The following is a 19,650-nucleotide window of genomic DNA, read 5'->3' on the forward strand; positions in this document are numbered from 1 at the left end:
TTTGCAACATCTCCGTTGTTTAACTTTTTCCGCTTGGTGGTGGCATTTTAAACCCGTTTATGTGCATAACTATATATCTATATATAATATATAATATATAATATATATAATATATATATAATGATCTATGATATATATCTATATATATAATTATATATATCTCACATAAGGGCGGCAAAACAAATGCCCCCTCGAAAGGAATATAATATATTATATAATATATTATATAATATATTAATATCTATTATATTATCTATACATATACAATTGAAAGAGTTGTTCCACTATAACATAGATATGAGGAGCAACATTTAATTGTCTTGTTTATTTGACTGCAGGGTGCCTATTCACTCCCATGGTGCGTTTTTCAGGTGATGCATTCAACCCCCAATACTTCCTCTGTCCAATTTCAGCTAGGTTATCGTACAACGAGAAAACGGATTGATAGTCATGACGCTCATTGCCCAACAAATTCCCTGAGTCAGGGTGGATTTTACATATCAACAGCTAATTAAAACAAGCTGTTGATCTGGCAAAACCTCTTGGAAATTTCTTTCTAGGTAGTGACCCCCAGCAAAGTTAAAGGGTGTCAGGGATCGTTTTTTCTAGGACTATAATTTTTTGGGGCGTATTATCTTTACAACATTTACAGTCGTTTGTTTATGTTTTTATGGTCATCCCCAATGTGCTTTTACTAAACACGCCGCAAAGGTAGGATACCATAACCCTGTCAAAAACCCTCGGGGTGGGGGGCAAATGTTCTAATAAGATCCCAAATTCTTCGCTTTGTCTACTTCGGTGATTCCTCAACAGATGCAGAAAGAAGAAATTCCTGAATTTCAACGAAAATCTTATTGGTGGTCATCAAAAGACAAGATTCTTCTGGAGGAAGGAAATCATGCAACTACATCATCAGCGATGGCAAGATTGAGAAACATTCTCTACGATGTAAAACTTGGGGGGGATAAACAAAGTGGTAATCTTAGGAAAAGGACACCTGGGTGGTAACAGTTATGACGTATGCAGCAAAACACTTTCGTTTTTTGTATACATCATCGTCTTCGGTCTACACCAACATAGGCAAGAGAGTGGGGGGTAGGGGCGTAGGGTTTTCTTATTTCATAGACATCATATCTTGTATCGTTATTCTAGTAAACGTTCTTCGTTTCATGTCAAGTCTTGTTCTGTCTACAAATCACCCAGCAATGCTAGAATCCCACAGCATTCTCTGTGAAGGAGTCTCTTTATACACAACCGAGTTTCAGTCTCCCTTTAACTATCGGCATTGCTGGTACCCCTCACAACCACCATCCCCTGACGTTCGTTTCTTTCGTGTCTGTGGCTCTAATCTTGCCACGAGCTCAGTTATCTTTGACGAGACCAAATCTTTTAGAGGCCCTGTCAGTGAAGACTACGTTAGGCTCTACACTTGGATGTCAGCTTCCTTTGTCTCGTCAGCCCCGCTGACACCTTTCTTTTCTTCGTGCTCTTGCCTGTACCCTTCGTTGACTACGCCGCCGCTGCATCCCTCGGGCTGAACCATTCCCTTGGGCTTGGAGAGGACTGCGATTCCCATACCCGCCGGAAGACACTTGTGTCCCTGAGGGCATATTTGCCATCTCCCTCTGTGACTGCTCGGTGCTTCCAGCTGTGCTCTTCGTGTTGCTTTTGGTTTTCTGCAGTGTCTTCTTGGTCTTCTTGGCTATCTTTAGCAAGCTCTCTTTCACCAGCTGCCTCTTCTGCTTGCTCAGTAAGAAGATGATGAACACGATGACTCCCTGAAGTGTATTGAGGAGGTCGGTGACGACCCTGAAAGTAATCAAAGCTCCGTTAGAGTCGTGTTTACTGAAGTCGAATGTTCCGTGTTTGAGTACACAGTGTCATTCATTATGATGTTGATGAGAAATTGTCCATCATTCATTGGAAAGTAAGTCATAACTTTTACGTAGTTTTGCGTCATTTCACTGAGATGTTATTTGAATATCAGGTGAGGCATAAAGTTGCACAAATCAGATGATAAAGGAAAAAGGAATCGGTGCATAGATGATTGCCTTTTGACAGTCGTGTTCAAGTTAAAATATTTACAGAAAATTGCAATAAGTAATTTAAGTCCATTGGAAGCTGATTTGGGTTAAATGTTTAGTGACAACTGTATAATATATATATATGTATATATATATATATATATATAATATATATATATATGTATATAATATTATATATATATATATATATATATAATATATACTAAAATAATGATTAATTATATCACATCACCATGATTCATATAAAAGCATTAAGCTACAAATGTCCCATAATATCTAATCCGCTCTACCTCGGAATGTATGTTAACCGAAGGGGAATTTTGTTTAATTGTCATGAAATTCGTCGGCCCATGGATTCGAACCACGGAAACCAAGATTTCAGGACTTACAGTTATGTGCTTTAACCCACAGGACTATCAAGGACTATCTTGATAATCCTGTGGGTTAAAGTGCGCCACCGTTCGCCCTGAATTCTTGGTTTTCGTTGTTCGAATCCATGAGCCGGCGAATTTCTTATCAACTGAGCAAAATTCCCCTTCGGTTAACACATATGAAAATATGTTAATTCCGAGGTAGAGCGAATTAGATATTAAAGGACATTTGTAGCTTAATGTTTGTGAAGACAGTATTTGAAGCAGTTGAGCCTAGTCTCACCAGGCGTCCTTAGGCGGGATCCTCAGGGAAAGTACTTCTGTGGACCAGCAGATGGCCATCAAGACGAAGATAAGCAGCCTCTGACGAAATCTGAAAAAAAAGAGAACATAAGAAATATTAGAAATTTGTTCTTCATCTGAGTCTTGTGAGTCCTCGTTTTAGATGGGAATTAGGCTATGTTTTTTCTTCGTACTGAATAAATGATTTGATATGATTTCTCTGTTTCTCTTTCTCCACTTACTTCACTTTTGTCAGAGTTTAAACATTCTAGTTTCAGAATTTTAAAACTCTAGTTTCAGAGTTTTAAAACTCTAGTTCCAGAATTTTAAAACTCTGGTTTCAGAGTTTTAAAACTCTAGTTTCAGAATTTTAAAACTCTAGTTTAGTTTTTAAATTCTAGTTTCAGAGTTTTAAAATTCTAGTTTCAGATTTGACCTAGATATCCTTTTTCTCTTATTTCCGAATTTGATTTAAACATCTCCCATAAACTCAGCTAAATTATCCCTCATCTTTCACCGAGAGTTATTTGATGTCAAAATTAAGCAAAAAATATAAAATAAAAAAGAGAGAGAAAGGACCCCTCTTGGTCAAAATTTCAAGTGACCTAAAAAGGGCGATGTCTTCTTTTCCAAAATTTACTGAAAACACCTGAAATAATATCCAAATAAAACCAGTAAAATATGCTCCGAAGAAATCTAGTTTTCTGTACAGTGTAATGCTGTATAAAACTCTCAGACACGCCCCAGGAAATTTTCAGCCATGGCCCGGTGGTGGCCTGTGTTGTTGGCACTTATATCGTTGCAAAACGCATGATTATGGCTAACGCTAACCCTAAACAAAATAAAAACTACTGAGGCTAGAGAGCTGCAATTTGGTATGTTTGATGACTAGAGGGTGGATGATCAACATCCCAATTCGCAGCCCTCTAGCCTCGGTAGATTTTACTCTCTGAGGCAACTAAAAACTCACAACGAGAGATGCTGCCTGTTGAAGGCTCGGGGACCTTTGCTCTTGCGAAGGCAACACCCCATTCCTGGCTCGGCTTGGCGCAGCATGTGGGTCACGTGACCCAGCATGCAGAGACTCAGGACGATCAACGTTGCAATGGCCAGATAGAAGTAGAGGAACTGCGCCAGTTCACCTGGAAGTTAAAAATAAATAAATAATGAATAAATGAATAAAAATAAGCATAACTATCGCGTTTCTGCAAGAAATAATAAGATTTACTGATGGCTTCACGAAGAGGCCGTAATTTCCGAATGACGACATCACGTTTCATGTTTTTCCATTTGCCTAATGGTGTACTCAGGTAAGATTACCCTCTACAGGTTTATATTTTCAACTTATCAAAAAATCAACCCTCTGCACATTTATGCTTTCAATCAATCAGTTAATCATTCTTCTGTACATTTATGCGCTCGATCAGTCAGTCAATCAATCATTGTCAAGATTTCCCTGGTACCACAAGGTAGGCCCTCCATGTTGACATTCTTCTTCTTTTTCTTCTTCTTCTTCTTCTTCTTCTTCTTCTTCTTCTTCTTCTTCTTCTTCTTCTTCGTTGGTCTCAGCCTGATATTGTTTTCACTAATCATTCGTACCCTGTTTTGTCTAACTCCTATGAACTTTTCTTTTTAAGCATTTGGGAATTCATTTGCGAAGAAATTTACTGGGGTTATATGATGGAATTATTAGAAAAAAATACTTGACTTTTTTTATCATAGAAATATATGGGAACTCTTTTGTGCGAAAAACTATAGGTTTTATTATACAGAAAATGTACGGGAATTCTATGAAGGCGAAGCATATATGAATTCAGTTTTTACAGTGTAAAAACATCAGAAAATCCTCATCTGAAAAAAGATATAGAAATTCTATTGTACAGAAACATGCCATGAATACATTTTGTAGAAAATTACAGGAATTCTATTGTGATAATTCTCGGATGTCCAAGCATTTCGAAATTCTCATATAGGGGAACAGAAATGTCATTGTGAAAAGAGATGTGGGAATATAGGGATCTTATTATACAAAAACATTAATGAATTTTGATTTGTAGAAACAACTGCATTTTTGCTATTCAAAAACAGGGGCAAGTTTGTATTGCAGAAACACCCACTTTACAAATTAATAAAAGAGCAAAAAATTCATGACTTGATCAACAAATCCTAAAAGTCATCTTAGTCGTAAGTCTTCTTCTTTCCCACCGTTGTCCCTAAATTAAGGGATCGGTTTCCTGATGCGCCTTCTCCACTGCCTTCTATCCAAGTCATCATCCTCCACCAAACCTCTTCTCTCCATATCTTCCTTCACTTTTATACGCCATCTACTTCTGTCTCCCTCTCGATCTTCTTCCTCTAACAGGTTCCTCCCAAACCCTCTTCACTCCCTCCTCGTCATCCATCCTCAACACATGCCAATGCCATCTCAATCGTGACTCTCTCATCACCTCTGAAATCTTTACTAAGCCTCCTGCCCTTCTTCTTATCTCATCACTGTCAAATCTCTCAAGCAGCGACATTCCCATAATCCACCTCAGCATTCTCATCTCTGTTCTCTCAAGCTTCACTTCCTCTTTTCCTCTTAGAGCTCACTTGTCTACTTAGGGTCAACGTATCAGGATGTAAGTGGTGTTTTCAGTACCACATCTTTCTGTATGATAAACGTCCAAAAAGCACTGAACTTGATATACAGAACGTATCTGATAAATTGCAAATACGATACATCTTCGGAATTTCAAATACATTTTATATATATATTAAATTACGTTAAGAATACAATATTGTTTAAATCTTGCCGTACTTAAGACTTATATTATTAACAATTTTTCAGAGATAAAGCATTGCTGATAATATGAGTCATGAATACGACAAGATTTATAAAAATCTTGCATATTTATCGTACGTGTTATGTATAAAATATACATTCTTTACATTATATTTAGTGCTTCCAGAATGTTGCAATCTTGAACTTGTATATATATATATCGTACTTGTAAAGTATCAGACAGATTCTGTCTATTAAGTTCAGTGCTTTCTGGATGCTAATTATGTGGCAAGATGTGAAATACAGGTGAAAGTGATCCTTTGTCTTGGCCACGCCGAATGTATTCGATTTTAGCTACAGCAAAAGAATCTAATATTTGAGATGACACAAAATATGATTTCTCTGCAATTGCTGGTATAAATAGCAATTTCTCCTTGTTTTGCAAGTTGCAAAATATCATGCATCTCCTTTACCTTTTTTGGTAACTATTTTTATGACTTTTGATTTTCCAAACATGATGCAATAAAAAAATCGAGTTTTCTGTACACCGTATAATCAAATCCACCGAAAATAGATATATATTTCTGAGGTCTCGGTATAATACTCTATGGGCCGCTACCCATGAAACTTTAACCACAGCCCGGTGGTGGCCTGGCCTATATTGGTACCTAACGTACGATTATGCGTAACTTTAACCTTAAATAAAATAAGAACTACTAATGCTAGAGGGCTGCAATTTAGCATGTTTGATGATTGGAGGCTGGGTGGTCAACATATCAATTTGCGGCTCTCTACCCTCAGTAGTTTTTAGGATCTGAGGGCGGACAGAAAAAGTGCGGAAGGACAGACAAAATAGACACAATAGTCTTCTTTTCAGACAACTAATGACTACTCAAATTTGAAAGGGAAGTAACATGAGTCCCGAGGCATAACATTAACTTTGCAAAGTCTGATATCAAAAGAAATAAAGAAATGTAGTACTGAGCAAAATCTGGATAAAAAATCATGGAAATTTTTTCAGATTTTGAAACAGCAGCTGCAGCTGATACAGTAGTACCTCGAGATACGAAAGGCTCAGCTTACGAAAAACTCGAGATACGAAAGCCAATGCGAAAAATTTTACTACTCTACATACGTAAAGTTTTCAAGATACGAAAGGTTTCTGAAAGTCCGAGATTCGCCCGGATAACAATTTTGAAACTTGCGCCGCCATCTTAGTACTGGTAGACTCGCCACCATCCTCCTGCTCTCCCATTGGTTCCTGATGCTAGCCAAGCCATGAAATCCTTCTCTCCTATTGGACAGCATCCCTCCCATCATGCATCTTATACGTATACGTGGTGGCGTACCTATCTCGGCCTCTTCGTACCAACATCTCTATCGTACGCACACGGCATTCGTTCGGTCCAACGATTTCGTTTAGTAACGTAAATTCGTTAGTGATTTCGTTGCAGTATACTATCGTGTTGTGCGGAAACTTTATTGTGTTACTTATACGTAAATTACATACAAGATAACGTAGTCATGGGTCCCAAGAAAGTTGAAATTCACGGAAAGAAGCGCATGCTCTCTTTGGAGACAAAGATGGAGATCATCAAGAAGTACGAAGCTGGTATGCAATTGAGTGTGATCACAAAGGAATACGGCCGTAATCCGTCGACAATAGGCACCATCCTTAAACAGAAGGATGCCATCAAAGCAGCTACACCATCGAAGGGCATCACTATTTTGTCCAGCAAGAGGACCCACGTGTACGAGATGGAACGGCTGCTCCTCGTCTGGATAAAAGACAAAGAAACCGCTGGCGATACGGTAATGGAGACAGCAATCGCCCACAAGGCCAGCGCTATTTTCGGCGATTTGATTGGGCAGGCGGAAGACGATGGAGGGGAAGGGACTTCAACGCAAACCCCAGAGTTCAAGGCTTCGCATGGCTGGTTCGAGAAATTTCGTAAACGAACTGGCATCCATTCGGTGGTGCGTCATGGGGAGGCTGCCAGCTCGGACATGAAAGCGGCCGGAGCATTTAAGAAGACTTTCGACGAGATGATGACCAAGGAAGGCTACAGTTCTCAGCAAGTCTTCAATTGTGATGAGACTGGCCTTTTTTGGAAAAAAAATGCCTCGCCGGACGTACATCACGGAGGAAGAGAAGAAGCTACCCGGGCATAAGCCTATGAAAGACAGGCTTACACTCGCACTTTGTTCAAACGCCAGTGGGGATTGCAAGGTGAAGCCTCTACTGGTGTATCATTCCGAGACTTCTCGAGCCTTCAAGGCCCACAAAGTGCTGAAGGAGAAGCTTCCAGTGATGTGGAGGCTAATGCAAAAGCCTGGGTAACGAGGCTTTTTTTTGTTCACTGAGTGAAGGTAAATCTGTGTTTCGGCCCGACAGTGAAGAAATTTTTGGAAGAGAAGCGCCTCCCCCTGAAATGTCTGCTGGTGTTGGACAATGCCCCTCCCCACCCTCCTGGCCTCGAGGAAGATATCCTAGCGGAGTATTCCTTCATCAAGATTCTTTTTCTTCCGCCCAACACCACCCCTCTCCTCCAGCCCATGGACCAGCAAGTGATAGCGAACTTTAAGAAGCTGTACACGAAACATCTTTTCAAGAGATGTTTCGACATCACCGATACCACAAACCTCACCTTGCGTCAATTTTGGAAGGAGCATTTTGACATCGTCATTTGCATCAGACTCATCGACCAAGCTTGGCAGGAGGTTTCGAGGTGAACCTTGAATTCCTCGTGGAGGAAACTCTGGCCTGATGCCGTATCCGCCCGAGACTTCAAGGGATTCGACGTGGGCAAAGCTGGTGCTGCAGAGTCAGAAACAGTTGACGATCCCGAAACTGTTTTGGAACCAGATCTTGACGAGATCGTTGCACTCGGCAAGTCCATGGGGCTGGTCGTCGACGAGGACGACATCAACAACCTTCTCGAGGAGCACCAAGAGGAGCTTACGACGGATGACCTGAAGGAGTTGGAGGCCATGCAACATAACGTCGTTCAAGAGGAGTTCTCTAACAGCGGCGAGGAAGAGGCTCACACAGGTCGTATGCTTGCGCAGTTCGATGACGTTTGCCTGAGTCGTTTCAGGAACATTGTGAAAAGTAGGCAGAAGCAACCTTCCTTGGATCGTTATTTTTTAAAGAGGCCTTCAGCATTAGCAGGAGTAAGCAAAAAGGAAGAACCAAGTGATAAAAAACAGAATGTTGAAAGCAAAAAGGAAGAACCAAGTGATGAAAAACAGAACGTTGAAAGTGGTGATGAAGTTGAAATTCTGTAAAAAAAAAAAAAAAAAAAAAAAAAAAAAAAAAAAAGCCTACGTAAAAGTAAAAAAAAAAAGTTAAAAATCAAAAAAAAGGAAAAAAAAAAAAGAAAAAAAAAATTTTAATTTGTAGATTTTTGTAAGTTAAGTGTTACAGTTTTGTTAATGTGTTTCGTAAATTTTAGTTTTATAGTTTTCCTTAAATTTATTATGTTTTCGTAAAGTTAAGTGTAAGTACGTACGTACATTATCTGCCGTTTGTCCTCCTCCTCCTCTGCCGCCACTTTCGGAGATAGCCTCACCCGAAAGGTAAGCTTCCACATTTTACGTTACAGTAATAATATTTCTTGTACACTAATATACACTTTATTTACAGGCTTTGCATTTTTATTCTTAATTTAGGTATTGAATGGTCCAAATTGTTGTAGTATTTCATTGATGGACAAATCAAGAAGAAAGTATCACTCATCGATTTTATAGGTCAATTTAGCTTTGTTATGAAATTTAATGGGGTGTTTTTGGAGGGCTTGGAACGGATTAGCCATTTTACATGTAAAATGTGTTCCAAGATACGAAAAACCCATGATACGAAGGCCGCCTCGGAACGGATTAATTTCGTATCTCGAGGTACCACTGTATATTAACAGCACTCAACAGTTTCTCATTGGACATTTATACACCTGTTTCTCCTCGATGGCAAACGTTCTTTTTCGGTCAACTAGGGAAATATTTTTTTGTGACTAACATCTGTTAAACTTATCATCTCTTATTTTCAAAAAAATACTTTGGTGGAAGACAAGTATTTTACATTGGCACCAAAACCAGTGGTCTGGTAAGAGAGCTAAATTTACACATAACGATGAGATATTTCCTTTAGTACAAGTACCATGGCATGAATACTACTCATAAAAAAGATATACAGATGCACCTTGTGTTGAACAAAGCAAGATTATTTTTACTGAAAAACATAAGACAATCATTTTGAAAGCGCTGAAGATGCCATTAAGTCAGTTTCCACAAAATACAATGGCAAATGGGAGAGAAAAGAACAAACGATGAAATAAGTAGAAATGAATAAAGATAATGAACAACTTGGTCAACTAGACAAACTGAAGAATATTCCAAATAGAATTCATTAATATTTATATACCTAATTCCTTTTACCTGCGAACCAACAGGACTCCTCTCCAAACCCTGGAACGATCAACCTGGCGGAGGCCACCTGCGGGAGAAATTGCATGATGAGCGTCACCAGGACGATGACCAAGGGACACCCGAAGGCGTAGGATGTGTACAGGAGGAATTTCTGCTTGTCGTTCTCTAGGATTCCCGTCAGGGGGATAAGCTTCACCGAGGATCTGAGGAAGAGAAATACTAATTTAAAAGTGAGTGAAACCAGAGAGAGAGAGAGAGAGAGGGGAGTTAATATTAACTTTCATCTTATTCTCTTCTGTAACTTTCTGAAATTAGATTTCAACTTATCATCTTTTCATTGGACAGATGAACGATCTTGGGCGTGTGTAGATGAAGATGAATGGCTATGCTTACTCACACACATACATCTATACATATACATACACACACACACACACACACACACACACATATATATATATATATATATATATATATATATATATATATATATATATATATATATATATGTATATATATATATATATATATACATATATATATTACGCCTAGGGTTATGATTAATGATATATTGCCAATATGTTCGCTGTGACCTATTGGAATGTGGAGAAGCAACGACCCGAGAAAAGCTGATGAATGGTTTCTGTGGGTGGCGTGAGATAAAACTGCGTAGAAAGACAAGTCAATGTACGACAGTTTATGAACTCTTCTCAAAGTGCCTTTGGGAAACTGGTTGCAGCCAGTAATGTGAGGCGCTAACGAAATGTGCATTCGTATGTGCGTGTGTGCTTCTTCTATTCTTGATGTATGATACCCAAGTCTATGAGGGATTTGGATAGAGGCGTCTTTGGAAGAAAGGCAGGATGCCGTGGTGCTCACCGAAAGTCTCTTTATAATATAGTGTGTTAAATATTCCGGCTGCTTGGGTGAGTCTTATAATATTTTAGCCAAAGAGTGGCTTGTTGTCTATTTAACATTTTATGGGAATATTCAATCTTTGATCTCTGCTGTTAAACTTATGTGTGTACTTACGGGGTGTTCTCGTGTCTTTGAAACAGACGGTTCTGGCAAGGAACTATGTGGGGACCGAGGGAGACATTTGGTGTGACCAATACAGTTTAGACATTTTACTGTTGGGGTTTTTAAGTTAGTCAGTAAGACTTGGATCATTATCTTTTGTTACTTAATAAATGTATTTTTCATAATGCAACTCTCTCATTTTGTTTACCTGTTAGAGTGGAGAGAAAGAAGTAGAGAGAGAGAGAGAGAGAGAGAGAGAGAGAGAGGTATCGCTGTTAGAAAGAGAGAGAGAGAAAGAAAAGTCGCGAGCCGCTAGTTGCTTATAGAGAGAGAGATTTGTTTGTTGTTTGCCTGACGCTCGAGTTACACGTTTACCAAATGAATAATGAGGATCATATCCTCATTACATATATATACTACATACATGCATGTATGCAAAGGATAAGGTTGTGGAATCCAGGACTAATGAATGTAAATATGTTGAAGGAAGTTGGAAGCTGTTGGTCAGTATAGGCCTTTGGGAGCAAATATAGGGACAATGGGAGTATGAGCGAACGACGACTCACTGGATAGGTGAAGTAAGATGGTATCGTGGGATATGAGGAAGAATTGTTGAGCCAACTCTCCTTTACGCGACTGAAGTGTGCGTGCTAGTTGCTAACAAAAGATAAAAAGGCTAAAACTAATGAGGACTGTTAGGATAGCACATGTGGTGTAACAACAACTGAAAAGATAAAGAATGTGTGTAAGCGTTAAAAGGTTTAAAAAGAAGATTCCTACCTGATCACTCTCCAGATATCAAAGCACATGACGCTGAGCCAGAAGAACGCTGCATGAAGAGTGAACTGGCTGAACAGGGCTGCCAAATAAATAGATTTCGTATTAAGATTATTATATAAAGACGATTTCAAATAAGGAAACAATCGTTGGCTAAAGAAGCATTTAGCATGATCAAGAAATTGTTTCAGGAGGAAAAGCTGTGTCCTCCTGTGCAGTCAATTCCAAACTACCCCGCCAGTTTCTGTAGTTTCTCTTTGATATCCACAATTGGTAGTAATTTCCCTTTCCCATATAGCTTCAACATGCGTATTCAGTTCCAACCCAAACTCCTTTGGACACTTTTATAAGCAATGTACATCATACTGTATATACGCACCTGTTGCAAAAATAATTATCAATGTGTATATAAACATATACTAAGCAGGGCCGTACCCAGAGTTTTTTTCATGGGGAGGGGTCTTTTTTTCCCAAAACAGGACCTTTTCTTCTATAAATGTCATTCCATATATCGTTATATACAAATTGAATTACTTGAAAATTTTATTTTAGTTATATCAAGAAGAAATACGGTCTATGCACTTCTACCCAATTAGATGTTATTCAAAGTACTGACTTTGGTTAACAGAATTTTAAGGATACCTAGTCACAGAAAATATGAACTTCCAGAAATTTTAGACACTCCCATAGTGATCCCCCTCTGTACAGGCCTGCAATAAGGATGATTTTTGTACAAACTAATAACCTTTATTTCAACCTGATAGTACCCCAACTCCTTCGCGCGCTCAATTACTCCTACAATTGAAAACTAATCAAAACCTTAATGAAGTCCGTTCATCTTATGAGAAGGAGAACATTCCTAATGTCTCGCGTCCTGGGAATGATCAGCAAATTGCTTTCTGGGTTTTGCCTTAGAGCTACTTTTGACATATTTACCCCCAAAAATAAAATCACCACCGTGAAAGACCAAGACATATATGGACATAGATGGGTTTATGATGCAACGAGAGAGAGAGAGAGAGAGAGAGAGTTACAAGAATTAGGATGCCTCTAAGACTTGTTAGTCCATCCGAGGAGGCATCATCAGGTTTTACTGTGCATTCACAGTTTCCTGATGATTTTGTCTAGCTTTCTTTTACTCTTCCACACTGTTGCTGTTTACAACTTCTGGTAGCAGTTTATTCCACGTGTCACATATCTTGTATGTAAAGAAGTTCCCATAATGAGATGTGTGTATCTCTTCAGCTCTAGTTTCCATCCATTATAGAGAGAGAGAGAGAGAGAGAGAGAGAGAGAGAGAGAGAGAGAGCCGTAATATTAAAGTTCAGTTAAACCACTTGGAAAATCTCACCATTGAAAACGCAGTGCATATTGTTCATTTGCTTCGAGTACTTGAAACTGACGAAGAACCCGACATACGCCAGCAGGAGCGAGATCGAGTAACAGAGGAAGCAGTAACCTTGGAGGTTCAAGAGCTTCTTCGTGGAGAAGTGGAGGAGAATCAGGAAGGCCAGACAAAGGATAGAGATGATCATCCCGATGGGTGCCAGGAAGACCTTCCATGTTTGAACTTTAGAAGGCTTCTCGAAGCAGTACCCACGATGATTGCATTTGCTGAAATGGGATGGAATAGATATTAAAGGAGTTTCTGAGATCAATCCAGCAGATAACTCGTCTGCCTTTCATATGTTTTAAAAGCGCAGCATTCGTCTGCGAGATCATGCAATCACGTAAGCTGAAAAAAGGTTTTCAATTCTCAAGTAGCTGGTGATGAAAAATGGAATTTTAGGAGGTATCAACAGGTAGTACTAATAAAAAAAATTAGATAATCACAGCCAAGAGACGCGAATGTTCCACAGGAACAGCATACCTTCTTTGTAATATTCGGTACAGAACTTGTCGTTTTCTATAATCTGTTCTGTCTCTGTGAGGTAGAGTTTGCCGGTAGGAAGGAGACGATAACCTGAAGGGAACATTATTGAGGATTTGTAAATACAGTTTGGGACTAGCGGCACCAACTGAAGGTCCCGCGGCGCCTCCGACTCGTCCCCCGAGGGTGTGTAGAAGGACAAGCTTAAGTTCCAGTTTCCAGGTTTGCAATTACCGAAAGATTTGACCTCTCCTTGAGGGCAGCACTTCCTTATGCAGGTGCCTCCGTTGCATACCTGTAATTAATGCATGTGGACTAGAATCTTCGCTTATGATAACTCCCATATTGCTATTTTCTACGCACACTATGACCTAATGCATATTTAGTAGAGTACTCAGGAATGACCATACATTACTTATCATTACAAGACTAGTTACTGAGATACCTGCAGAGATATTAACTGAATTAACCTTACTAAGTTTTGCTCTAAGAGTAATTCTTTCTTTGAGCTCAAAAAAAGTACGCTAGTGTTTAATTCTAAATATTTATAAAGTTCCTTTAAAGCATAAAACCTCATGACATTAAGTAACAATAACATTCTTTGGCATGTTATATCACCTTTTTACAATTAGCAATGAGCTTTGCACTGATAGTACCAAACAATTGTTCACTTTGGACATCAAGAACTGAACACAAACCAAAACAACATGAAATGATACTTAAATCAAAAGAGATCAGTGGCCGAATATCTTCGGTCAAGAAACAACAATTAAAAAAGGAAAATAAAAATGCAAACCTAGATTATGAAATATGAATATAAAGACTGGAAGCGTTGTATAGTTTTATACAGTACAACTTACTTTCTCCTCATCTGCCATACACGTAACAGCAGAGTAATCGCCATCTTGTTGCTGACCGATACAGTACTGTGTGGTTTGCCTGGTCATGGATAATTCAGTCCACTCCAAGTAGCTGTGAGTCTTGTTTGCTCTCAAAGAGGCGTCCTCTCCAGGAAACCTGATAACTTGGTATTTAAAATCTTCTGGGCAGTTCGGCATCATCGTTTCCCAAGTAAAATTGTAATGACCAGATTCTGGATCCTGTGTAGCACCTGTAAAAGGATCAAAGGGAAATGGATTTGTTCCAGCAACGCAGTTGCTGCCATTCCAGAATTCGCTGCTCTCGCAGCACTTCTTAGCTATGACGGGTGGCGTAAATGTGGCCTTTGTCACTTCTCTGCTGGGTACAGCGGAAGCAAGTATTTTCTTTTCCTGGTTATGCGGTTTTGTCAGCTGGGAAGTGTCCTGAAAGGGACCCTCCTCTAACTGTGATGCTGAACTTTTATTTGTAAAAGCCTGCGTTTCATCACTAAATAAAACATCATTGCTAATACGACCCTCTCTTCCTACATACTCTATAATAGGCGAACTTTTCTCTATTAGGGCAGGTGTGCTGTTGATGGAAAGGGTCTCTTCATTTCCTAAATTTGTAGTACGACTGAGAGGAACTTCTTCCTCTGTAGCGTCGACCAGAAGAGGTTCCTTCATTGTTGCTGAAATAGAGGAAGTCGTTCTCTCTGTAGCAGTGATCAGAGCCCCATGTTTGGTTGGACTAGTGGAAACTTCTCCCTCTGTACCATTGGTCAGAGATTCTCCGGTTGTTGTAGAGCTATCGGAAGCCTCTCGCTTTGTAGGACTAATTACGCTGGAATGAGTTTCATTCGCTGATGATGTTACGGCTGGGATGAGCAGCGATTCTGTCTTATTTGGAATAACAGAGGGTAATGTTTCCCCCTCCACTACTGTCGGGGAAAGTGGCGATGAATCAAGCGATGTAGCATCGTTGGTGACGCGATTCCAGTCCACGACTTCTGTGGGAGATTTTCTCGTCGGGGAATTTTGAGCAGATGAAGGCAAGGAGCGGACACTTGTAGTGACAATGAGGAAACAAAAGAAGAGAGGGAACGAAGGCGACATTTTGGAAGGCTGGAGATGATGATGGAAAAACTGGTCTTCCTGCTCTAGCTACTGAGCTTTGTCTCCTTTCGCAGGTGATCACTCCTGGGGAAATAAAAGACAATACGACAACAGTGAGAATGTGTTGATGATTAAACACACACACACACACACACACACAAACCGAAAAATCAGCCAAAACTTGCGTGAAAATGAAGACAATAATTCGAAAACATTCCCATTTTAAACCGATAAGGTTCTTTGCCTTCGTTTACCTCGAAGAAGTCCAACTCGGCCATTAAAATCAAACGTTTGAGATGACTGAGAAACACAGAGGAAAGTAGACTGTTCCACATTCTCGAGTTCGTGACTTGCATGTAACTGTGATCAATACCGACATGAAAGTCTGTATCCTGATGCCTCTCCCAAGGCTGGATAAGAGAGAAGGGCTTGGGCGTTCGAAATTCAGCTCTTGCCCTCAATCCACAATGGGAATGGGTCACAGTGAGGCCAAGAAGCCAACGGAGAAAGTCCTGACCTACATACAATTAATGCAGGGAATTAAGGAATTCTCTTTCTTCTTCTGGATTTCATAAATCATGGCCGTCTCAGCTACATTAACAGAAAAAAAAGAAGAATTAAGACTAGGTCTAAATTCACTCAAGAGCAACTTTCACCTGAACTCTGGTGTCGGTTGTTGAGACACATGTCACTGCTGACTGGATGTAACACTGGGGTCTGCGAGAATCTTTCACTCCTTTGCTGTTGCCATAATCTCCTCTCTCTCTCTCTCTCTCTTCTCTCTCTCTCTCCTCTTCTTATATATATCTATATATATATAATATATATATATATATACATATATATAAATATATATGCACCCATGTCTATATGTGTATGTATGTATTATATACATCTATATAAATATACATATTACACACACACACACATATGTATATATATGTTGGGATGTTTTTACTGATATATATATATATATATATATATATATATATTCAGTTGTATTCCACATAGGAAAATGAAAATGGTGTGTCTCAAAAAATGCCCAACAGTGTCGTCCTCCAATGGACCTCTTCTTGGAGAGTTTATTAAAGAGAGAGATCAAGTTTACAGTGCCTGTAGCCAAGAAAGGCCTAAAATTTTTAAACATACAGTTACCAAAAACTAGTAGTTTGAACTACACACTATTCAGCAGTAAAATAACAATCATACAATAATAGCAGTTGAACAAATGAAAAATACCAAAATATCTAACTAGGTAATACATCCATTATTTCATCATCCTTTGGGGTTTTCCTGATCAATCTGTTTACAAAATCTAAATTATTTTCAACATGAGAATCAGATAGTGTACCAACAAGTGGTTGCAATAATGTTACTAAGAATTTAGAAAGTTTGTAAGATCCCATGCAAGTGCGGTAGTTTTTATATAGGACAATCTGGGAAGACACTCGAAAAACGCATTTTAAATCATAAATATAATATACGAACAAATAATACAAGCAATGCCTTATGTGTTCATAGTAGTATGTGTAATGTACCGATTGACTGTCTCGGGTCAAAGATTTTGTTTAAGAGCACAGGTTTTATTGACAGAAATTTGATAGAGACAGCTTGCATTGCTCACAGCAAAGGATAAAATTTTCATTTATCACCTGGTTTGTATAAATTAGAACCTTTTATCTTACATGTCATGAAACATCAGTACAAATTGGATAAAGTTACCCATTAACTATCATACAGTATACGCTTGTTAATATGTACTGTATGTTATGCTGTTTCAAATGGATGTATTACCTCGTTAGATATTTTGGTATTTTTCATTTGTTCAACTGCTATTATTGTTTTATTGTTATTTTACTGCTGAATAGTGTGTAGTTCAAACTACTAGTTTATGGTAACTGTATGTTTAAAAACTTTAGGCCTTTCTTAGCTACATGCTCTGTAAACTTGATCTCTTTCTTTAATAAACTCTCCAAGAAGAGGTCCATTGGAGGACGACACTGTTGGGCATTTTTTGAGACATACTATTTTCCTTTTCTATGTGAAATACAACTGAATTACTATATCTTCGTGCCTAAGAAGATTACCAGTACTATACACACACACACATATATATATATACACATATCTATATATATATATAATAATATATAGTATATATAATATATATATATATATATCATATATATATAAATATATATATATATATATTATATATATATATATATACATACTATATGTAATATTATAATATATATATATATATATATAGTTATATCTCCTAATATACATATATATATATATATATATATATATATCTCAAATATATCTTATATATATATATATATATATGTTTGTGCGTGTGTGTGTAACATATAAAGACTGATATATAATATGATATGATATGTATGAGACATTGTTGTATGTCACGTGTTTTGGACATTCCTCAGAAATTGGGAATCATCGTTTTTAGCTTCCCATGGAGACAGAGAACATCTCAGCTTAGGAATGCTGATATGTCTAGTTGGATAGTGTGACATTAAAATCCTTACCTAGGCAGGTCAACGCTCGTCTGTCGTTATGGGCGTTCGTCAGAAGTGACTTTGAAACTGGATATGAGTGGTTTCAGGGCGTGAACGATGGGTGTGAGTTTGTGTGTACGTGTGAGCCTCTTTCATTCATAATAGCATGTAATTAGCGAGAACCATAGAGACTGTTACGGGGAGAGAAAGAGCCGATATGGCTCTGCCAAACGAATTTTCTGTTAAGTGCTTGGAGATTCTAGGTTGAGAATGGGGTGAGTGATTTCTATCTATTTTAGCCAAAAGGTGTGGCTTGACTGTATTTTTGATAGTTTTGTAAGGATGTTCTACTTTCCAGTTTAAATCTTTTTGACTTTCTTTGTATTTACAATTGTGTATGATTTCTTCATTGTTCTCCCTCTTCTTCTGACAGGCGGTTCGTTTGTGGAGGGCAACTTTTGTTCTCGGTAGGGGGAACTATAATTGGTGGAAGAAGGGGGGTGGGATAATTCTTTAGATAAATGGTGGTTGTGACTTAATTACTGTATAGACTGGTTAATTAGACCCGGGGTTATCTGAGTTTATCTGAACTTTGAGTTCTCATTCCATTTAATCTATCCTGTAAAGAATCAGAGTTAATTCAATTTAATACACTTTGCTTTTAATATAAATCCGTATATTTTTTGTTGTAAGTTCCCCAACGACTCTTGATTTGTATGACCTAATGAAATATGGAGGAAATATAATATATAAAAAAATACAATATATATATATACTCATAATATAAAAAATTATATATATATATATATTATGATATAGTATATCTATATAGTATCATAAATAAATACATATTAAATATAATAAATATATCGATATTTATTTATATATCTATATATATTTATATATCAATATCTTAACTTATTTAATTATCTATATTATATATATATATACTATATATATAAAATTAGAATAGTATTATATATACATATTAGTATATTGTATATATATAGTAATTATATAGTATATATAGTAGTATTAGTGATAAATTAAAATATTGATTATTAATAGATATATACTATATCGATATGCTATATATATGTATAATATATATAGTATTATTTATTATAGTATATATATAGATAATATTATATATATTGAATACGTTATTATATAATTATATATATGATATATATATATAATATGATGATAGTATTATAGTAGTATGGTATCTATATAGATATATAATATATTACTATAGTATAATATACATATAATTTATAAATATGATTATATCTATCATAGCCTATTATTAGTTATGATATATGTATCTATATATTACTATATATTATATATAGCATTTATTTATATATCTATGACAGTATATATATATATATACATATAAAGTTATCTATATCATAATATATATATCATAATAAATATAATGTTATAGTTTTATATATATTATATTATATAATTATAATCATGATAATATAATATCTAGTAACTTAATATATAGTAATTATATATAAATATAATAATATATCTATATATTTATATATATACTTATACTATCTAGCTTATATCTAATATAATCCATA

The 19,650-nt window shown here is 37.2% G+C and overlaps 1 protein-coding gene across 1 annotated transcript in view; it reads right to left on the minus strand.

Moving 5' to 3' along the window:
* Positions 1–966: 966 nt before the first annotated feature.
* The window catches only part of LOC135226485 (probable G-protein coupled receptor Mth-like 3), a 26,473-nt gene continuing 7,789 nt past the window's right edge, over positions 967–19,650 (minus strand). Inside the window, exons 2-9 of the mRNA XM_064266096.1 lie at positions 14,415–15,614; positions 13,555–13,849; positions 13,036–13,298; positions 11,688–11,766; positions 9,897–10,090; positions 3,669–3,840; positions 2,700–2,789; positions 967–1,809 (exon numbers count right to left, since the gene is read on the minus strand). Coding sequence (XP_064122166.1) covers positions 1,455–1,809; positions 2,700–2,789; positions 3,669–3,840; positions 9,897–10,090; positions 11,688–11,766; positions 13,036–13,219 — 1,074 coding nt within the window. The 5' untranslated portion in view covers positions 13,220–13,298; positions 13,555–13,849; positions 14,415–15,614 and the 3' untranslated portion in view covers positions 967–1,454. The remainder of the gene's footprint in view (positions 1,810–2,699; positions 2,790–3,668; positions 3,841–9,896; positions 10,091–11,687; positions 11,767–13,035; positions 13,299–13,554; positions 13,850–14,414; positions 15,615–19,650) is intronic.

The sequence above is a fragment of the Macrobrachium nipponense genome, chromosome 14, assembly GCF_015104395.2.
Source record: "Macrobrachium nipponense isolate FS-2020 chromosome 14, ASM1510439v2, whole genome shotgun sequence".
Classification (NCBI taxonomy): domain Eukaryota; kingdom Metazoa; phylum Arthropoda; class Malacostraca; order Decapoda; family Palaemonidae; genus Macrobrachium; species Macrobrachium nipponense.